Source organism: Erinaceus europaeus, chromosome 16 (assembly GCF_950295315.1).
Source record: "Erinaceus europaeus chromosome 16, mEriEur2.1, whole genome shotgun sequence".
Classification (NCBI taxonomy): Eukaryota; Metazoa; Chordata; class Mammalia; order Eulipotyphla; family Erinaceidae; genus Erinaceus; species Erinaceus europaeus.
In genome coordinates this window covers 26,334,572-26,358,258 of record NC_080177.1, presented here as the reverse complement: position 1 = coordinate 26,358,258, position 23,687 = coordinate 26,334,572, and the positions used below count along the sequence as shown (strand labels likewise).

Here is a 23,687-nt window from a genome sequence, read left to right as displayed (position 1 = left end):
CAGCTAATCCTAAAAATAATCACTCTTAATTCTCAACTTCAGCCCATGAATCCAACTTCTTCCTGTGATGTGTGTTGTTAGCATAATGACCCTGACTGATCAAGAAATGGGTGTAATTAAAAGGGAGTGATTTGACAATTTATAATGAAAGTGACTCTTATATACCAAGACATTAATAAATAGATAGGATGGATAAAAGCCTACCTCTGCTGAGAGGGATCAAGCCCTCGCTCCCCCGAAATTAACAGGTAGCCTTAATAATAAATTTTTGAAGCAGTAAAAATATAGATGCTGAAATAAGACAATCTTTGACACTTTGAACTAAGTGTCTTCAAAGCCTTTTCCAGATTATGGCAACGACTATCAGAGACTCTGCCTAGAAAAGCAGCCCTCCCTTTTATAAGAAGGTGAGTTCTTTCAACAATTTGCTTGGCTTTGTAAGTTAACTCTCTCTTCAGCCACCAGGTTCCAGATGCTAGCATGATGCCAACCAGACTTCCCTGGACAGACGACCCCACCAATGTGTCCTGGAGCTCCCCTTCCCCAGAGCCCCACCCTACTAGGGAAAGAGAGAGGCAAGCTAGGAGTAGGGATCGAGCTGTCAATGCCCGTGTTCAGAGGGGAAGCAATTACAGAAGCCAGACCTTCCACCTTCTGCATCCCACAATGACCTTGGGTCCATATTCCCAGAGGGATAAAAAATAGGAAAGCTATCAGGGGAGCAGATGGGATACGGAGATCTGGTGGGAATTGTGTGGAGTTGTACCCCTCTTATCCTATGGTTTTGTCAGTCTCCTTTTTTAAATAAATTTTTTAAAAAAGAAGGTGAGTTCTTAATGATTTCTGAAATCTAAACTTCTTTGTTAATAATCTCCCCCTCTTTACTGCCAGTTCAACTGTATGTGTGTGTATATATATTGCCTCCAGGGTTATCGCTGGGGCTCAGTGCCTGCACTACGAATTCACTGCTCCTGGAGGCCATTTTTTCCCCATTTTTGTTGCCCTTGCTATTATTATTGTTATTGCTGTTGTTGTTGGATAGGACAAAGAGAAATGGAGAGAGGAGAGGAAGATAGAGAGGGAGAGAGGGGGAAAAAGAAAGAGAGACACCTGCAGACCTGCTTCATCGCCTGTGAAGCCACCCCCCTACAGGTGGGGAGCCAAGGACTCCGTACGCTGTTTCTTGTGCTTTATGACATGTGCACTTAACCCACTACATTACCTCCCGGCCCCTACTTATATTCTTGTAGTGTGGATTTCCCCCAGTAAGTCAGATTCTGATTACATATGTCTTAACTAAAACCTCTCTATCCAGTGGAAGTTAACACTTTCAGATCCAAACAGTACGTTACACTTTCCTGTTTCCCTTATGGCATTATCAACTATTCTGCTTTATTCCTTACTCAGAGGATACACGGTTTGGGTACAGTATTTTCTTCTAAATGTCAATACTAACTGAGACCTATTTCTTTTTTTATTTTTTTACTGTCTCTGGGTTTCACTGCTCTGGGCTGACTTCATCAGATTTTTTTTTAAAGACAGGAATAGAGAGACAGAAGGAGAGGGAAAGGCACTACAGCACTGAAGTTTTCTCCTAGAGCACTGGAAGCCAGATCTGAATTGAGTCATGCACATGGCAAAGCAGAGGCCCTCATGGTTAGCTGTCTTGCCTACCTGAGAAAGACAATTCTTGTCAGAATAATTGTCAAGGAGCTTGAAGGATTTTTGTTGTTCTGCTTCTTAATTTTATCCTATCTTTCTAAATATAGATGTTTCCATATGTTCATCCTTATTCTTTGTACTTTTAATTTTTAATTAACATGTTTTGATTTTATAATAAGAAAAATGTTTTTAATTTTAAAAGTTCCTACATGTTCATTAGAGAATTTTTGGAAAATCCAGAAAAATAGAACCACTGAGGGCATTTTCATTTTTGTGCATTTTCTTCATCTTATATACATGCAAATATATATATGTGACTCATAACAACCATACTTTTCTGTATTCTTTTTTATTTTCCATTATATTTTTAATAATTTCTTTTTATTAAATGTCTTGCAGACTGTGATTTTAATGAATTTCCTATTCTATTGTACAAATAAATTATAAATTATTCATTGATTTCCCTGCTGTTAGAAATTTGGTTGTTTCCTTTTTTCACAACTCTATAATGAATACTGATTAATCTTTGCATCTATGAGATTTCCTTAAAATAGATCACTAAAATTAGAATCTTTGAGCCAAATACTCCAAATTTTGAAATTTTCTGAAAAAAAAAGTCAATTGTAATGAAAAAGAGACCAGTATAATGACTTCTCTCACACACACCATCCCACAGTGAACATTTATCAAAATGTTGCAACACCTTAGTTTTTAAGTTAATTACTGTTAAACAATATATTGTTGAAATCATTTTTGAAAAATGTATTAATTTTCACTTTCTTCAGCTCAGTGAAATTCCCACTAGACTACTAGGCAAAGGTGAGGATTTTTCAGTATTTGGTCTTTGTTGCCTAATTTGGTCAGCTGTCTCAAACCTAAGTTGTCAAAATCTGGTTTTCTATTGCAAAGTCAAGTCCAGTCTAGGTTCTCTGCGAAATCACTTCTTCCCACAATACCGCTTGACTTTTCAAGGTTGTCTGTCTATCACCAGTGGAGCAGAGGAGTTCAGGCTTCATCTGACAGTCCATCAGCCTCTAGAAAATGGATGTGGCAGCAGCTTCTTCTCTATGAGAGACTCCTATGTATGCTCAGGCAGCCTGGACCTAGCTGATCACTCTTTACTCATCTGGATTTACGATGATTGAGGGTTGTTGGCAGCTTCTAATCTCCGGCAAACAGTTTCCATATGTCAGCATTTTGGGGGGGGTGTATCTTTGCTGAATAGACTAAAATTTAGAATACGTAATTGAGAATGACTTACTACTTGCAGTACATAAACTAGGTTGTTCTGTTTATAGAGAAATTGAATATCTCCCTAGCTTGATATTTTTGAAAATAAATGTTCACAGGCAAATTAGTATTACAGTTATTGTTATTTTATAAATAATCTAATGGCTCTGTGGTACACTGAAAAGATCTCTACAATGGGAATAGAGTCAAAGTTTAAACGTCACTTATTAACTACTCATATAGTTACAGTAGTTTTAAAATCACTGGAGATTTAATTTTACTCTTAAGAAATGGAGAGGCACGAACCTTGGTGGTGGGTACAGTGAATTACCTACATATAAGTGGAATTCAAAATAAGCCCTTAACATCTTATAATTTTTATTTGTGTTAAATCACCAGTAATAAAGCATTTAAAAGAAAATAGAAAAAAATTAAAGTTCTAAAATTTCACTTTTTTTAATGTGTTGACATTGTGTTACCCACTTGCTATGAGAAATTCTCCCTAAAATGTGGTGGTCAGCTTAATAATAATTGTTATTACGTTATTTATAGAGGTTAGTTCAGTAAGCCACCCAGTGATGTACTGCTATTATGTGTGTAAGAATTGACTGCAGGGGAGGGGGGGGAAATGCAAGGTCCTGATAGGTATCATTGGCCTAATTCTACAGTGTAAATACTCCCAATATAGACAAATTAAAGCCACAACTTGAAGTCCCTGAAATCTGAATGGGAATGAGACAGGCCCAGGGGCCTCACAATCCAGTGTAGGTTGGCTCCGGCACATAAATGACCATGTATTTATATGGCATTCCAGGTAGAAAGCATTAAAAATCAAATGACGGGAAACTCAGCTATAATGGACTTAACAATAAAGGCTTTTAATTTTTTTCATGTAACAAGAAAGCAAGGGAGGTGATTCAAAGACAGTTCCTATAGCTCCTCTCTGCCAGCATGCCAAGTTGTTTTCTATGTAATTCTCTTGGCCATCTACTTACTGTTGGAAAATTGCTACAGCACTTCTAAGCTTTCTGTCCTCTTAGAGCAGTGTCTAGAGTAAAAAATGAATAGTAGGGAGTATTTTTTTTACTATTGATTTTTTTTCCTGTCCTTTTTTTTGGAGGGGAAATGCCTAGATATCACAACAGTCTAAGTCTTATGTTTCATTAGGCAGGCCTGGACTCCACTTTCATACCTGTCACTGACAAAGACAATTTAAATTGTCATAACTGGGTCAGACTGGACACAAGGAGAAAAGAAGCAATGCTCAGTGTCCACTACATGCAAAAAGTTTCAATCAGAAAAAATGTAGCTGCATCAATTTCAATTCAATGTGATAATGATTGAATGTATTCAATGGGCAAAATGAATTTATGTGCTATCTCTCTTTGCTAATGATCATATGCCCAAGTGGGTTTATAGAGAACTTCCCAGAAAAGCCATTAGTGCATTTAAACTTTTCGGGTTTTTTACTTCTTTATGTTCCTAGGGCAGTTGTTGACCAAAGTACTACTCAGTTCTGGTTTATGATGGTGCCAAAAATTGAAGGATCTTCAAGCATATAAGTCTGTTGTATAAACTAACCATACTATCTCCCTAGCCTAGGAACTATTACTGTAAAATGTCGATTCATATAATACTTTAAATGTCAAATAAATTTTAGTTAAAAATCTCTTAAATCATTTTTGTTATATCTGAACACACAAGTATTAATGTATTAAAATTTTAAGTTCATATCTAATTCACAACTCGTATTATCATGATATCTTTCTATTCAACATCTGTCATTTTGTTAGTAAATGATTCTTGGTTATAGATTAGCTTTTTGGAGGGCCAAGTGGTGGCACACCTGGTTTAGCACACACATTATAGTGCTCAGTGACCCAAGTTCAAGTCCCTGGTCCCCACCTGCAGGGTGAAAACTATCTAAGCATTCTGTCTCTCTCCCTTTCCCCTCTTAATTTCTCTCTCACTGCAACAATAAAAAAAGATATAGATGTTTAGATTAGCATTTTTGTTTGTTCTGTTTGTTTCCCAGAACACTGCTACACTCTGATTTTTGGTGGTACAGGGGATTAAACCTGGGACTTTGGAGCCTCAGGCATGAGAGTGTCTTTGCATAACCATTATGCAACCTACCCCTACCCCTAGACTTGTTTATAATAAATTTATCTGGTAATAACACAATTTAAAATTATTCTGTAATTCAGAAATAATATTTTACTCAATGACTTGTTTTGTTAACAGTCAGAAAGACTACTACTGAAAGGGGAAAAAAAGTATGATTCAAAATATTAAGACTTTAGATAAAATCCTTTTTTGTGAGGGGGCTGGGTGGTAATGCAGCAAGTTAAGCACACATGACGTGAAGCACAAAGACCAGAGCAAGGATCCCTGTTCGAGCCCCTGGCTCCCTACCTGCAGAGGGGGTCACTTCACAGGCGGTCAAGCAGGTCTGCAGGTGTCTATCTTCTCTCCCCCTCTCTGTCTTTCCCTCCTCTCTCAATTTCTCTCTGTCCTATCCAACAACAATGACAGCAACAACAATAATAACAACAATGATGGGCAACAAAAGGGAAAAAGTAGCCTCCAGGAGCAGTGGATTTGTAGTGCAGGCACTGAGCCCCAGCAATAATCCTGGAGGCAAATTAAAAAAAAAATTCTTTTGTGCATTAAAAACACCAGTTTATAAAAACTGTAAGATTCTCAAGTTTGCTACCCAGGACTACATAACCTTAAAAAAAAAAATTCTGCCAGGCTGGGGAGACAGCATAATGGTTATGCAAAAAGACTTTCATGCATGAGTATCCTAGGTCCCTGGTTTAATCCCCAGCACCACCATAAACCTGAGTTGAACAGTGCTCTGGTTTTTCTATGTGTCTCTCTCTCATTAAAATAAACAAACAAACAAAAAATAAATAAGCAAAACTTTCTAGGCTGACAAGATATCTCACCTGGAACTGTGCTTTGCTTTGTGACACATGTGACTCAGATTTGAGACTATCTCCCACTGCTCTGGGAGAAGTGTCAGTGTTATGTTGTCTTCTCTCTCTCTCTCTCATTTCTATAGGTAAAAAACCAACCCAGAACAGTGAAGCCCTGGCAAAAATAAAAAACATAAATAAAACCCTGCTTACATTTTTGCTTTCTTGTCTACCATTAGTAAACTATGCACTTTGTATTTAAATATTATTTCTATATTTTTAAATAAAATGATGTCTTTTCAAAATTTTTTTATTATCTTTATTTATTGGATAGAGACAGCCAGAAATCAAGAAGATGATAGAGAGGGAGAGACAGAGAGACACCTGCAGCACTACTTCACCATTCACAAAGCTTTCCTCCTGCAGGTGGGGACCGGGGACTTGAACCTGGGTCCTTGTGCATTGTAATACATGCGCTCAACCAGGTGCGCCAACACCTGGCCCAAAATTATGTCTTTCTTACTGCTTAAGAAGATATTTCAGTTTTTTGTTTTATTTTTGTGTTTGCTTTGCCATCACCAGGGCTTCACTGCTCTAAACTGATTTTGCTTGGTTAGCCATACAAAGACAGAAGGAATGAAGGCAAAATAACGGCAGCAGGTGGGTCTTATGCACAATAGAGTAGGCACACTAAGTGAGCACTAAAACCTGGTCTTACAACTATAGCCCCAATTGTCTACCCACTCTCAAATTGAGCCAGCCATGCACCTAAAACCTTAATATTCCCTACAGCTGAGTGTACCTAAAATATAACAATAATTTACAAAAATCCTTTCTCTACTTCCAAAAGCAAAGCAAGCTTCCTTTGTAGATCTCTCTCCTTCACACTCATTTCTCAACGCACACACACACCCCACCAGGAAATGCTTTTGGTTCCAATCCATGTATTTCTTTTTCTGTCCATATGGTTTCAAAAGTGTGAACAGAAAGAATAGTTTGTGCTCATTTGTTTGCTTACTTATCCTTCTATGCAAAGGATATGAGCTGATCTATAAAGATAATATAAAAGAGCAAAAGTGGTTTTAAAAATCAGGACCAAGAGAAATATTACTTAAATTAGTAGCAGGAATTAGTACCCAAATATCCAAAGCCACAAAATTATTCTTGAGTATCTTAGTAAACTGGAAGAAAGAAAAGCCAAGCTTAAATTGCCAGTTTATCTCTAATGAAAATTATGGGCTAATAAAGTCCTGAAGAACTAATATAATAATGTGTGGTCACCAGCAGTCAGTGGTGGGGGTCAGGGTAAATTGTTCATATAACAATGTCTTTTTAAAAAAACAAGTCTTTATTTATTCATGATTATTACTAGATGGAGACAGAGATGTGGGAGGAGTAAAATAAATAAATAAATAAATACACAGCGACAAAATTTCCTTAAATGCAGTGGGGATAGGGCTCTAACCTAGTTTATGCACATGGCAAAACAGCCCCACTACCCATCCGGCCTAGAATGATATCTTGAATAAGTTTCTTTACAAATACAAGAAGGAGTCATAAGATTTTCTCATACCCAGTGAAAGGTAAAGTTGTGACACAAAATATAACTCAGAGAAAGCAGCTTTACAGATGACCTAGAAAAAAACACCCCATCGAAGTAAGCAGTTTTCTGCTGATGCACAATGATCTGAGAATAAACCTTGAAGTGGTATTTCTCAAAGGCCAGTTCACAGAAAGCACATCAGAATTACCAAGGAGTGCTTGTTAAAATGGCTCCTTCTCCAGATCTACAGAATAGAGATCTCTGGGGGGTAAGTCTTAAAATCTCCAGCTTTGGGGCAGGGGTAGATAGCATAATGGTTATGCAACAGGCTCCCATGCCTGAGGCTCCAAAGTCCCAGGTTCAATCCCTTGCACCACCATAAACCAGAGCTGAGCAGTGCTCTGATAAAAAAAATAAATAAAAATAAATCTCCAGGTTTTACAAGTTTTCCGAGAAGACTCTTCAGTACATCAGAGCTAGAGATGCAATGCTGTAGAACAGTAGTCCTTAGAGCTTTTTACATTTTTTTTGGTGACTTAATATTGATTTACAAAATTACAAAAAGGGTATAATTCCACACCTTTCCCACCACAAGAGTTTTGTTTCCATTCTCTCCACTTGAAACTGCATTAGTTTTCCCAAGACCACAGATATGGGTTGATTGTTATTTCTATAACTACATATCTATATTGATACATATTTGCCCTTTTTTTTTTTTCTAAAACCCTGCCTTTTCTTCCTTTCTAAATCACACCTACTACTTCTGAGTGTTCTTCCTTTTTTCCTCTGCTCTCTTTGTGTTCTGATGGAATTGGAGTTCAAAGTCCTCTGGTCATCTCCCCCTAACATTTACCACTCTGGGAGTATGGACCAAAATTCTTTATGGGGTGCAGAATGTGAAAGGTCTGGCTTCTGCAATTGTCCACTGAATATGGGCATAGGCAGGTCGATCTATACCCCCAGCCTGTTTATATCTTTCCCTAGTGGAGAACTCTCTTTTTTTTTTCTTTATTTATTAAAAGAATTTTGAAAGAGTTCAGGTCCTGAAACAGAATAGCAGAGGACCTAGTAGAGGTTGTATTGTTGTGTGGAAAACTGAGAAATGTTATGCATGTACAAACTATTGTATTTACTCTCTCTCTCTCTTAAAGAAGTCCAGAGTAGTGAAGTCCTGGTGGGAAAAAGAGAGAGAGAGAGAGAGAGAGAGGAAGGGAAGAAAGGAAGAAAAGTAGGAGACAGGAAAGGAAGTAGGGAGGAAGAGAGGCAGAAAGGCAAGGGCAAAGGGAAAGAGGTAAGTAGAGAAGGAGGACAGAAGGAAGGAAGGAAGGAAGGAAGGAAGGAAGGAAGGAAGGAAGGAAGGAAGGAAGGAAGGAAGGTGGGTTGAAAGGTGATAGAAAAAGAGGGTAAGGGACATTTTCAGGCAGATACATGTTAGTAAACAGTAATAGACAATTGGAGATTCAGAGAGTCCCCAAACAAGTTACCCTTGTTACCAAGAAAAGTGTTTGTAACATTTCCCTTATCTCAATTTAAAGAGTAACATACATAGTTTCTGGACACATTGAGAAAATACATTACTTGAAAAAATACAATAATAAGTCAACATTATTACAGAAAATTCAAGATTCCCTAAATGTGTATCAGTCTTCTCAATGATTTGGATCCACTCCAAATGTAGACACAGCCTATATTGGGGGTGTTATTATAAGGGTTAAGGTGAAGCAAACAACAGAGTAATCATATCAGCACAGAAAAAGGTGGATGACCTTTAAGATTCACAAGTTTTAGTATTGTGATTTTTCAGGCACTTATTATAGTCTATGGAATTTATATAATTTCCATAGAGATTAGAGTGGCTCTAGGTCAGAAAGGACCCCGAGGTCCTCATGTTTCCTTCCTGAGGAATTCTATAATTGCCACAACCAAACTGGGGAAAGAAAAGGATGAGGAAACTTCTCTCTCCTTTAATATGTAAATGATTACCTCTACTCTTAAGAGACCTAGCTTAATTAGACTAATTTGATTTTTCTACTAACACTAAAATTCTATTGCTCTGAGTTCTCTAATTATAGAGCAATCACGCTTTTCCTTAACAGATACTAAAATCAAATGCTATAATGTGGCATGAGGTCATTGTGAAGAGCTTGTTAGAAGACCTATTTTGAGGCACCACATGAATTTCAGTGAATATTATGCAGTGACAGGAAGAAACAGATACTAAGTGTAGTGCAGGAGGGGCAAGTCGTGGGGGGGGGGGAGAACTGCTACTATAATTTATCTAGATAGTGAAAAAATTATAATTTCATAAGAACTATGTTTTTCCACCCCATCTTTCTTAAACTCAACTACTTCCTGATTTCTTCTCTCTCAATCATTCCACTGTGTCATTTACTTTCCTAGGTAACTTGAACGCATAATCAACCTTTTCACAACAGCACTCTCAGTGCCCATACTCCTTTGAACTGCTTATCCATTCTGCCAAGTTCCAGCGCAGAATCAAGTAACCATATGTTCTCTCTACTACTGCTTCTAGTGTGCCAAGTACTACTGGAGAAAATTATGTAACTGATGATTCATGTCATAACAAATCTGCAATTCCTGAACTCACCTTGACCTCTAGCACTACTTGGCAATCCCTTCACTCTAGCCTGGTTGGCTTCCTGTCCCCTTATTTTAGTGCTATGCCAAACTTCAAGTCATAACTCTCTCAAGATTTCCTACCATGCTTCTTCAACCAACAGTTGACTTAAGTTTCTGTTTCAGGGAAAACTGGCATTCAACTTCTCTCTTTTCCACTTCTAATAGTTATCTGTAACCTCTCCCTCCCCTCTCTTGTCATAGATGAAGTTGGTTATCAACTATCCACTTTTAGTGCTTCAAAATGTTTTTAACTCTTTGCTACAAAGTCTATGTACATTACTATGAGGCAAATATTCTCCTTAGAAGTTCTATTGCAAGGTGAAGTTCAGAATGTTAGGAAATAAAAAGTGTTGACTGGCTATAGAGCAGAGTACATCAGAATAGCAAGTGTTCTTCCTTCCACTTTCAATCACTCACTAGCAAGGACAGAAATAAGGTGAGTTGGAATGCTGCCTACACATTTGAATATTTTAAATTCTAACATAATTCTGCCAACCAAATGTCATAACGTGAAATTTAAAAGGTTATGCTTTAATGATCAATGACATTTTTGTCCTCTAAGATTGGCTACATCTACAGCCAGAGAAGTTACTAATAATAATCAGTTTACCTCATTCCTTTCTTTAACTGTGAAGAGCTGTACTTACTCTCATTCAATACATACTTTTCACAGAAATTCCTAGGACAACTAGTGTGAGTTACATGACACATCATATGTCATTATACTAAATTACATTATAATTTAATGTCATTACACTAATCATACAAAGCTTACAAATGACACATATTCTTTATTTTTTAAAAAAAAGTATCTGTAGAAACTACCGCAAGAGAAGTTTTATAGAGAAGATAGAAGAGATCATTTATCTTATATAGGCACATGTCCAGGTTTTGTGGAACACTGAAATGCATTTAAGTAGGGAGTTCTTTTTTTGAAAAAATGAGTGCAGGGTCAGAGAGATAACTCACCAGGTAGGATGCATGCCTTGTCAAACATGTAACCCAGGTTTGAGTCTTGGCACCACATGGCAGGTGCTATTGCCCCAGGGGAAGCTTTATAACTATGGTGTCTCTCAATGTAACTATGGTGTCTCTGTCTGAATGAAAAAGAAGTTCAGAGCAGTGAAATCATGCATGTGAGAGGTCCTGGTTCTACCAACAACATCCAAAAAATAAAACCGTAGAATCCAGAATGATGTACAGGGTCTCAAAAAGGCTTCTGAAGATGAAGGGGTCAAAAAGTTTAAACTTTACTGGATTCACATAAATCAGTAGGGTTTTTTTTCCTAATGTGACCACTTATGTAGGGTATTAAATAATCTCAAACTCAAGGTAAACAAACACTAAAATATGAGTAGATAATATGAGCCAAGAACTTTATTACATTTCATTCTCAGAAGAAGACTTTTTATATACCATTTTCTTTCTTGTACAAGGCCTGAGACTCAGAGAATTTAGTAAGTTGCTCAGTCAACCCACTGCTCTTGAATGTCAAATCAAAGTCTGACAAACTAAATCTTTTATTTCCAAGACAATACCCTGCCTTGTGATTTCCCAAAAGACAAAAGTTTTAAGCTACTTTTAAAAATACCCCTAGAAAACATCTATAAATCCTACTAAAACTTGAAATTAATCTTATTTAATTTGCTTTGAGAAATTCACAAGAAATACTGCCCTAATTCTATGTTTAAGAACATGAAGAAACAAATATAAAATGTTCACGGTTATCTTCCACTCAATGACAGAGGAAAAATAGGATATATTAGGTTCTAGGATAAATGTGATCCTAATAAAGATAAATGAAGAATCTATTAGAAAGTCTAGTATTACAGCCTACCTCCCAGGAAAGAGTCTGACTCTTCCAGTATGTTAGGACATACAGATAGTATGGATATTTCACAAATTATACTCTTTTGATATTTATCTACTATTCCTCAACCTCACCATTGCAATGTATCAGCTTTTAAAGATATAGGAAAATAACATATTTTATTACTCAATATTATATCCACATTTTGTATTTGCAGGTTAATCTCTATCTTTTAAAAAATGTTAGGGATATCACCCTTTTCCTAGGCACTCAGAAGTTAACGGCTGTTGACTTTTTCCATATTCACTAATATTTCCACATCCATTTCCATATTCAGAATCCAGCACTTATCTTCAGTAAAACTTTCATAAATATTTATTGCATGAAAATGATGTTTGTTTTTAATTTTATTGATGCCTGGGAAGTAAACCTAGGGCCTCAAGCATGTGTGATATTACCTCTGAGCAGCCTTCCTGGGTCAGTTACTCTACTCTTTAGAGATGCAGAGAAAGGAGATAGAGATAAAAAGCAAGGGAGAGGATATCACAGCATGACTCCACTAAGGAGCACCCCCAATACCATCCATAGTATTTCTATATAATGCTGGAGATTGACCTGAGGGCTTCAAATATGGTGAGGTATATGCTTTACCAGGTAATCTATCATCAGGCCCTTAATAAGTTATTTATGGCAGGCCACTAGGTTCTAATACAACAAGAATTCCATGACACATAAACTGTGATTCTTTCCTATTCAGACTTTGAATAAAATATTTGACTTTTGGCTAAAGCTAAAGCAAAAAAAAAAAAAAAAAAATCAGATGGAGTTAGTACCTTCAGTTAATGAGCTGATACTGATATCTTTAAAAACCTACTGATTATGTGGTCATAGATAGGGCCATTGTGAGATCAAACTGTGGCTAACATCAGTCCAATGCAATAGGAGTTTCATGAACATCAGCACAAAAATGAGTTAACTGACTGGGATAAGAAGGCACACCTATTCAAGACTTCTTTATTCTTAGTGTTGAAGATTTCCTCCCAGATGGCAAGTGATGAAAACCCTGCAAGCTCTTGTTTTCCCTCCAAAACAAGGTGAGTCATTGACAGAAGAAGTCAAGTGGTTACTATCCAGGAGGGAAAATTGGAGTCTCTATTAATCTAAGTTCAGACAGACATTATGATGTCTCTTCCCACAGAAGTTCTAAAATAGATGACAACTACTTAAAGGAATTGAATGAGGATTTAAAGCTAAAGAAGCAGGAATTGGTACAAATACTAAAACCTCTAGAAGACAAGAATAGCGTGTTACTTCAGATGTTAATGTCAAATTTAGAGGAAAAAGAAAAAAGGTAAGACCTCCCAACTAGAGATTCTTTAGAGGTAGAAAAACTAGAGAATTTTAATCCATAGAATTCAAAATGATTATTTATGTTTTAAAATAAAAGTATTTAGACACTCAGCTGCGGTTGGTAAAGAAATCAGAGTGACAAGGAATGCTTTCTTTTATTAAAGTTACATATGACTAAACCCTTAACTTACAGGCCTATCATTACTCTTCCTTCCTGTTCCTGTGTCCACCCATGAAATAGATAAAAGTCCTCAAGATCTTAATTCTGTCATGATCGTACTGGTGTTCATTCATGTTTGTGAAATTACTTTAGGATTAATGATTCTACTCTTGTCAAGCAGCAAAACAGCAATCTTTTCTGAGCCTGGAAACCCTATGGATTAGAGTCCAACCTCTCTATGATAGTTAAGGTGTTAACTCTTCTGTAGAGCACTCACTGTTCTTAAGACCCACCATCTCTGTTTACTTTCAAGTATTAGGTGATCTTAACTTTAATAAATCTCCCTTCAAGCCCTTATCTTTATCATAAGTATCTTGGGGAATGCGGACATTTAGAGAACAAAAGTCAGGCAGAAAATTATAGTTAAACACAGCTGCTAGCAACTCAGATTTCTCTCAGGGCAAGAGAACAAATGGTTTGCTTCTTTGCTTAGAATTGGGGAAATACAATGATCATGAAAATTGTTTATAGGATATTTGCAGTTAAAGACTTGATATTAATTCCATTTGTTAAATGCAAAGTCTTTAATAGCTTGAATTCTGTGTGGAGTTATCATAAAAATAAGGGTATCTAGGTTTTGGGACTTTGTTAGGAAGTGAACCACCTGGAATGGAATTAGAGAATCCTATGAAAGGAAAGGTCTCACCTGAGTAATGAGGCTGAAGGGTTGACATTACATGCCTGACGTCTCTGGACACAGTTCGAAGTGAAACATACCAAGGTGGTACTGTTGCACTGATTAGGCTGGGATCAGCAGATGTGATATCATTTGGTATGAACTGAGAAAAGTATGCAGGAAAGTGACACTCTCTGAAGGGAGGCTGAACAACATACTCTATGCTACACCTGAGGAATATGGGTCCTGATATTGGGGCAGCTTGGAATGTTCCTACTCATGACCACAAAATGTGAACTCAGATCTACAGGGACGCAGAGGTCACATAGGCTCCTAAGCCGAATATGGGCCCCAGATCACATCAAGTCTATGGGGTTTACAGTCAACAATATTTAGATACCTTTCCCATATTTGGGAGCTACTCTCTTCCCTGATCCAGCTTTCTGGTCCTTTTTCTTCCAGCCATGACATTATCTCCCCAGACAGTAACTTGGATCCACCTGCATGTCAGATTTCAGGCTCAGAGAAAAAAAAAAAAAAACCTAGTATATCTGCAGGCTCTTTGGAATATAACTAAAATATGCCTGGTAGCTATCTAAAAGGGAGAGCCCCTTAACTCTTCATCTGTACTACTCCAGCCTTTAGGTTCATGATTAGTCTACAATTTGTTTGGCTTTATATGTTAACTCTCTTTTCAGCCACCAGGTTCCAGATGCTAGCAGGATGCCAACCAGACTTCCCTGGACAGACAACCACACCAATGTGTCCTGGAGCTCTGATTCCTCAGAACCCCACCCCACTAGGGAAAGAGAGAGGCAGGCTGGGAGTATGGATCGAGCTGTCAATGCCCGTGTTCAGTGGGGAAGCAATTACAGAAGCCAGACCTTCCACCTTCTGCATCCCATAATGACCTTGGGTCCATACTCCCAGAGGGTTAAAAAATAGGAAAGCTATCAGGGGAGGGGATGGGATACAGAGTTCTGGTGGTGGGAATTGTGTGAAGTTGTACCACTCTTATCCTATGGTTTTGTCTGTTTCCTTTTTATAAATTTTATAAATAAAATAAAATAAAAAATTTAAAAAATAAGGATATGGGGAGACACCTTCCCCCACTAACTCAAAAAACATTTTTTATTTTATTGGTGGGCTAATGGTTGTTGACACATGAGTACAATTTCTCATCTGCCCATAATGAGTGTCTGTAGAAGATTCTCTCAATTTAGATCCTTTCCACCTTCACATATCAGGAACTCAATGCCCTCCCTTAAATGTTTTTATTTAATTATTTATTTTCTAAAAGTTTACCATTTATTTATTTATTGGATAGAGACAGAGAGAAGGGAGAGACAGAGAGGGAGAGAGAGAGAGAGGAATCCGCAGCCCTGCTTCACCCGCTATGAAGCTTCATTCATGTATGTGGTGACCAGAGGTTTGAATCCAAGTCCTTGTATACTCTAACATGTGCACTCAATCCAGTGTGCCATTATCCGCCGCCCAATTCCCTCTTAACCTCCTCCTATATACCCTTTTCCCCCAGAGTCTAACTTTGGTGACTACACCACACCCAATCTATGTTTTACTTTGTGCTTTCCCTTTCTATCCTTATTTCATAAGTTCCACCTATAATTTAGATTACTTAGTATTTGTTCTTTATATATATATTTTTAAATTACAGAATTACATGTTGACAGGGGTTTGAATCCACACCATTCCCACCACCAGAGTTCTGAATCCTCACTCTCCCCACTGCAATCCACCACAGTTTCCCTAAGGTTGTAGACATGGGCCAACCATAATCTCTACAACTATCTGTCCACATTTATACAAAGTTACCCCTTCTTTTTCTGATTCACTCCTCTCTTTCCCCCTAAATCACTCATGACAACATTACTACCTCCATATGTCCCTCTCCTGTTCCTTCTCTCTCTCTGGGTGCTGATGGTGCTGGAGTGCAGAGTACTCTTATCTTCATCCTATCACTTCTCCCCCACTGAGAGTGAGATCAAGGCTGATTATGGGGAGCAGAAGGTAGGAGTTCTGGCTTCTGTAGCTGCTTCTCCGCTGAGCATGGGTGTTGACAGGTTGATCCATACCCCTAGCCTTGTTTCTATGTTTCCCTAGTGGACCAGAGCACTGGAGATGCAAGGGTCCAGGACACATTGGTGAGATCATCTGCCCAGAGAAGCTGGGGTGGAGTCATGGTAGCATCTGCAGCCTGGTATCTGGAAGGTGGCATGTCTTAAGTTTAGAGAAGATGGTTAATGAACAGGAACCAGAAAGTAGGATCAGAGCAGATGAGATTAGGGATTTTAGGGTAGAGAAAGGCTAGGGAAACCATTTTAGGCATGTTCCTGGGGGCATACAACTATAGTAGTTTTGCCTGAGTTTGGTACCTAGCCTTAGGTTGGATGAGAATGTTGTCTGAGAGAATGGTGTCAGAGTGGAGCACCAGATTTGAAGAGTTTCAAGTTTGACTTCTCAGGTTGCAATCTCTGGTTACAGTCCACAGTAGGATTTCAATAGCAGCAAATGCAGGGTGGCAGCACCAGTAGTGATTTGGTTAAAGCTGACAGGGTTGGTATAGCAGTAAGGAAGCACAGAAAAGGAATTTCAAGAAGTATGGCATATCCTAGAGGTACCAGGACTAGGAGAAATGTGGGTCTTAAAGAGGATGCAAGGGGTTTCTTATAGTCTTAGAGAAAGATAGAATATCAATAATTATTATAGCCAGGTTAGTTGGGGGGCTAAGTATCTGTGTTATTATACTTCATTATGATCTAAACGCTTCTATTGGTACCCAAACCTCCTCATATTTTAAATACTTACAAGGTCAAAAGGTCTTGACCTATCTGGCCTAAAGCTATAGTTGATTTAGATGTTTGCAGAGGTATAGTTTCAGATACATTTTTAGAGATCCATAAACAATTAATCCCCTTATCAGAGTATGATCATTTTGCAAATCTAAGATAAATATTAGCAAGAGCTAGTATTTGTGCTTAGGGCTATGGTCTAAGCAGTTGGGAAACTTGAGATATTAAATCTATCCACCAACCCCCCACATATCATATTACTATTGGTAGGACTAGAGTTTCATATCTTCCCCACCATCGAAAGTCTGTTCCCTCCCTCCTCCCCACTAGGTAACCACTATTGTTTTCCCATTTTAAATATGGACTATGTTGTATCTGGTTGTTTATTTTATGTATGTGTGTTCAGTTCACTAAATTCCACATATGAGTGAGACCCTCCTATAGTTTTCCTTTACCTCCTTGTCTATTTCATTAAGTATAATGTTCTCAAGTTTCATCCATTTTATCCTGAAGGATGTAAAATCATCCTTTTTATTGCTGAGTAATATTCTATTGAGTATATGTCCCATAATTTTTTTAACCAATCATCTGTGGAGGGACATTTTGGTTGCTTCCAAATTTTTGCTATTGTAGATTATGTGGCTATAAACATGGGGGTGCATATATCCATTTGAATTAGTGATATTATCTCTTTTGGATAGATGTTTAAGAGTGGGATTTCTGGGTCGTAAGGTATTTCCATATTCACCAAGTATTCTCCACACTGTTCTCCATAATGGTTGTACCATTTTGCATTACCACCAGCAATGTATTAGAGTTCCTTTCTCTCCACATCCTTTCCAATATTTATCTTCTCCTGTTTTGCTGATGAAGGCCATTCTTACAGGTATGAGGTGGTATCTCAGTGTGGCTTTAATTTGTATTTTTCTGGTGATGAGTGAATTAGTGCATTTCTGTATATGTCTGTTGGCCATGCATATCTCTTCTTTAGAGAACTGTCTATGCATGTCCTCTGCCCACTTTTTTATTTGGTTGTTCTTTTTCTTTTTATTGAGGCAAATGAGTTCTATATAGATGTTTAATGTCAAGTGTCTGTCTGAAGTATCATGTTCGAATATGTTCTCCCATTTGCTGGGTTTCCTGTTTATCTTTTTTTTTTTTCCTCCTCCAGGGTTATTGCTGGGCTCGGTGCCTGCACCATGAATCCACCGCTCCTGGAGGCCATTTTTTCCCCCTTTTGTTGCCCTTGTTGTAGCTTCGTTGTGGTTATTATTGCCCTTGTTGACACAATTCGTTGTTGGATAGGACAGAGAGAAATGGAGAGAGGAGGGGAAGACAGAGAAGGGGAGAGAAAGATAGACACCTGCAGACCTGTTTCACCGCCTGTGAAGAGACTCCCCTGCAGGTGGGGAGCCGGGGGCTCGAACCAGGATCCTTACGCCGGTCCCTGCGCTTTGCGCCACATGCGCTTAACCCACTGCGCCACCGCCCGACCCCCCCTGTTTATCTTTATGGAGTTTTCTTTTGATGTATGGAAGCTTTTTAATTTGATATAGTCCCACTTGTTAAATCTTGCTTTTGTTTCCTTTGCCCTAGGGGTTAAGTCTTCAAATATGTCTTTAGTGTTAATGTCATGAAATGTTTCACCGATATGTTCTTCTATGTATTTTATACTTTCCGGTCTGATATCCAGATCCTTGATCCATTTTGAGTTAATTTTGGTGTATGGTGTTAATTGGTGGTCTAGTTTCATTTTTCTACATGTGGCTGTCTAAATCTGCCAACACCATTTGTTAAAGAGACTTTCTTTTCCCCAGTGGCCCCTTTGTCCTATATAAGGTATCTGTATATGTATGGATTGAGTTCTGGGCTCTCTATCCTATTCCATTGGTCCATATGATCATATTCACTGTTTTGATTACTATTGCTTTATAGTATAACCTAAAGTCAGGTATTGTGATGCCTCCATTGTTCTTCTTTTTCCTTAGGACTTTGCTATTTTTGCTATTTCCTTTGTTTTTGCTATTCATGGTTTTTTAGAGTTCCACACAAATTTTTGAATAATCTGTTCAATTTCCTTGAGATGTACCACTGGGATTTTAATAGGGATTGCATTGAATCTATAGACTGCTTTTGGCAGAATTGCCATTTTAATAATGTTCTCCTAATCCATGAACAGGAGATGTTCTTCCATTTCTTTGTGTCATCCTCTATTTCTATTAACAGTGTCTTATAGTTTTCCTTTAAAAGATCCTTTACGGGAGTCGGGCTGTAGCGCAGCGGGTTAAGCGCAGGTGGCACAAAGCACAAGGACCGGCATAAGGATCCCGGTTCGAACCCCGGCTCCCCACCTGCAGGGGAGTTGCTTCACAGGCGGTGAAGCAGGTCTGCAGGTGTCTATCTTTCTCTCCTCCTCTCTGTCTTCCCCTCCTCTCTCCATTTCTCTCTGTCCTATACAACAATGACAACAACAATAATAACTACAACAATAAAACAAGGGCAACAAAAGGGAATAAATAAATAAAATAAATATTAAAAATAAATAAATATAAATAAATAAATAAAATATCATTTACATCCTTTGTTAGATTTATTTATAGATATTAGATCTTCTTGGGTTCAATTGTGAATGGTATTGCTTCCTTCAGTTTCATTTCTTCTGACCTAACTTTTGCATAAAGAAATGCCATGGATTTATGAGTATTGATTTTGTAGCCTGCTACTTTACTGAATTTATTGATAATTTCCAGTAGTTTCTTGGCAGAGTTTCTCTTCTAGGTATATCAGCATATCACTGCGAATAGAGAGTTTAACTTCAATCTTTCCAATTTGCATTCTTTTGATATCTCTTTCTTGTCTGATTGCTTTGGCAAGGATTTCTAGGACTATGCTGAATAAAAATGGTGAGAATGGGCACCCTTGTCTAGTTCCTGATTTTAGGGGAAAAGATTTTAATTTTTCCCCATTGACTATGACATTAGCCACGGGTTTATCATATATAGCCTTTATAATGTTAAGGAGTTTTCTTTCCACTCCCAGTTTCTCCAGGGCCTTTATCAAAAATGGGTGTTGTGTCAATGCCCATGTTCAGCGGGGAAGCAATTACAGAAGCCAGACCTTCTACCTTCTGCAACCCACAATGACCCTGGGTCCATGCTCCCAGAGGGATAGAGAATGGGAAAGCTATCAGGGGAGGGGGTGGGAAATGGAGATTGGGTGGTGGGAATTGTATGGAATTGTACCCCTCCTACCCTATGGTTTTTTTAATTAATCCTTTCTTAAATAAAATATTTTTAAAAATATTTAAAAATGGGTGTTGTACCTTGTGGAATATTTTTTCTGCATCAGTTGATAGAATCATGTGATTTTTATCTTTTCTTTTGTTGATATAATGGATTACAGTTATTGACTTACAGATATTAAACCATCCTGATTCCCAGGGACTAATCCCACTTGATCTTAGTGGATTATTCTCTTAATATATTGTTGTGTTTGATTATCCAAGATTTCGTTAAGGATATTTGCTCGATATTGATAAGATATAGATCTATAGATTTCTTTTTTGGTGGGGTCCTTTCCTTCATTGGGGATCAGGGTGATGTTAGCCTAGAATGTGTTTGGGAGTGTTCCCTCCTATTTTCTGGAAGAGTTTAAGGAGAATAGGTGTTAGTTCTTCTTTGAATGTTTTGTAAAATTAATTAATATAGCTATCAAGACCCAGGCTTTTGTTCTCGGGTAGGCTTTTGATTACTGTTTCAATTTCTTTACTAATGACTGGCCTTGTTAAGTTTATCTACTTCCTTTTGTGTCAAGGTTGGTAGTGGGTATGACTCTAGGAATGTGTCCATTTCTTCTAAGTTGCCAAATATGGTTCCATACAGGTGTCCATAATATTCTTGAATAATCTTTTGAATCTCTGCCTCATCTGTTGTAATATCTCCTCTTTAATTTTTGAGTGATTTTATCATCGCATTCTTTCTTTTTCTCTTGGTGAGTGTAGCTAGTGGCTTATCTATTTTATTTATCCTTTCAAAGAACCAACTCTTGGTTTCATTAATCTTCATAATGGTCTTCTTGTTTTCTATTTCATTTATTTCTGCTCAGATTTTACTATTTCCTGTCTCCTGAGGACTGTTGGTTCTTCTTGTTCCACTACTAGTTGATTGAGGTGGGTTGTTAGATGGTTTACTAGTGATTTCTCCTGTTTATTAATGTGGGCCTGTATTGCTATGAACTTGCCTCTCAGCACTGCTTTTGCTACATCCCATAGGGTCTGGTAACTGTTTTCTTCATTTACATTGGTATCGAGATAATTCTTAATTTCTTTATTGATCTCTTCAATGACCCACTTATTGTTCACCAGAATATTGTTTAATCTCCAGGCTTTGTGGAGATTTCTTTTCCTTTTTTGGTTGATTTCTAGTTTCATGCCTTCATGGTCTGAGAGGATGCATTTTATAATTTTAATATTTACATATCTGTTTAGACTGTCATTGTGGCCCAGGATACGGTCAATCTTTGTAAATGTTCCATGTGTACTTGAGAAGAATGTGTATCCATTACTTTTGGGATGGAAAGTTCTGTATATATCTATTAGGTCCATTTCATTTATGGTTTCATTTAAGTTTGCTATTTCTCTATTGATTTTTTTCTCCAGATGTTCTGTCTCTTGCTGTGAGTGGTGTGTTGAAATCTTCTAATATTATTGTGTTGCTATCAGTGTCTCCCTTGAATTCAGTAAGTGATTGTTTTGTATATTTGGGTGCTCCTAAGTTGGGGGCATATATATTAATGATGGTTATAACTTCTTGTTGAATTGATCCTTTAACTATAATATAATGTCCTTCTCTACCTTTGATTACTTTCTTTGCCTGAAAATCTATTTTATCATAGAATAGGATAGCTGTCCCTGCCCTTTTCTATACATTACTAGCTTGGAACATCTTGCTCCCACCTCTTCTATTCAGTTTCCATTTGTCTTTTCTTTGGATGTGTGTTTCCTGAAGACATATAATGGCTGGATCCTGTTCTTCAATGCATTTAGCTACTCTGAATCTTTTGACAGGTGAATTTAGGCCATTCACGTTTAAGGTCATTATTGATATATATAGTTTACTTATATCCATCCTAATTTTTGTTTTAAATTTATTTTAAATTGTTGGGTCTTTGCCCATTTGTTTCTCTCTAACCTATTGTGTGGATGAGTTTCTATAGTGAATTCCTCACTGATTTTTCTTGTATTCTCTGCAAATCTCTGTTCCCTGTTTTGTGGTTACCCTGTATGTAATAACCAGCATTGTGAATCTTGAAAAGTCTTTTTAAGTTGATCTTGATTAACAAACATTTGATAGGGCTTCTTTGTGTTTTAATTCCCTCCCCTATTTGCTTGTTATTCTTTCCTATTTTATTGTTTTTGTTTCTAGTCTACTACTGTTCACCTTGCTGAGAAAGTGTGTTCCTTTGTTTCCTCCTTTCCTGTAAGACTCCATTCAGTATTTCTTGTAAGATGGGGTTGATTGTGGCAAATTCCTTTAGGTTTTGAATATTTAGGAATGCCTTTATTTCTCCCTCATACTTGAAGGATAATTTTGCAGGATGTAAAATTTGCGGCTGAAATTCCCTCTCCTTTAGTGCCTTGAATATGTCATTCCACTCGCCTTTAGGGTCTGTAAAGAAAAGTCTGATTAAAGTCTGATACTTCTCCCTTTATATGTAACTTCATTCCTTTCCCTAGCAGCCTGCAAAATTTTCTTCTTGTGTTTGAGTTTTAATAAGTTTACAATAATGTGCCTTGATGTTGGTCGTTTTGGATTTTTGAACCTGGGTGATCATTCTGCCTCCAGAATAGGTACATTCTGAGGATTGCCTAGGTGAAGGAAATTTTCATATAAAATTTCTCTGAGAATTACCTCTGGTCCTTTGACCCAGTCTACTTCCTCAGGTATTCCCTATAACTCACATATTAGACCTTTTTATGGAGTCGGCAATTTGACAGATAGTAGCTTCATTCTTTCTAAGCCTTTCCTCTCCCTCATGTTTGAATTGAAAGAGTGGGATAATTGTGTCATATAGCTTGAAAATTCTTCCTTCTGCATTTGTGAGTCTATTACCTAAGCTTTCTACCTGAGATTGGACTGCACTAAAGATGTCTTTCAGTCCTTGCAATTCTGTTTGAAATTTTTCCTCCATGTTGTTTAACTGCTTGGTGAACTCTGCTTTGAGTTCTTTCATACTTTGTAGTTTCTTATCAAATTTCAAAGAAAAATGCTCTTTCAACTCTTGTTTATATTCTTGTAAAGTTCTCATAAGATTTCTGTAGTCTGTCTCTGATAGACGTTCTGTATCTGGAATTTCTTGGATTTCCTCTGATCTACTTTACACTGTTTGATGTTGCATGCTATTTAATTTTCTTCCTCTTTGCTTTCACACTCATGGTTTTGGTTATCTTGGCCAGCAGTTGGTGCTGTTGTGGTCTTTGCTTTCCATTTATTTGAATCTGTGGCAGTGGGTGGGGGAGGGGTGTTTTGGACTACCTTGCGGGCTGAGTTTTGTCTGTGTCTTAAACTCAGACTGAGAAAAAACAAAAGCGAACAGAACCCCAAGTCAAAGATTGAGAGGTTTCAAGGTCCAATTTCCTTTCTTCGGGGGAGTCTGCTAACTGTGTTACTACCCAAGTTGGCACAGGTCAGTGCCAAGTGCCATCAGCCCAGGCTCTCGTTTCAATGACTATGTCTTCCAACCCACTCCTGTTTCCCAAGCTGCGTGTGTCGGCACCCACTTGAGGCTGTGGATTTTTTTCAGCTGTAGATTATGTGTCCAATTCAGTCTCTTGTTGTGTTTAATAGTTGTATTGGGGAGAGCAAAGATCTGATTGCAGCTACTCCA

The 23,687-nt window shown here is 37.6% G+C and overlaps 1 protein-coding gene across 1 annotated transcript in view; it reads left to right on the top strand.

The window, feature by feature from the left end:
* Positions 1 to 12,748: 12,748 nt before the first annotated feature.
* CCDC196 (coiled-coil domain containing 196) overlaps positions 12,749 to 23,687 on the top strand; it is a 31,589-nt gene continuing 20,650 nt past the window's right edge. The window contains 2 exon segments of the mRNA XM_060174135.1: positions 12,749 to 12,900; positions 13,005 to 13,157. Coding sequence (XP_060030118.1) covers positions 12,851 to 12,900; positions 13,005 to 13,157 — 203 coding nt within the window. The 5' untranslated portion in view covers positions 12,749 to 12,850.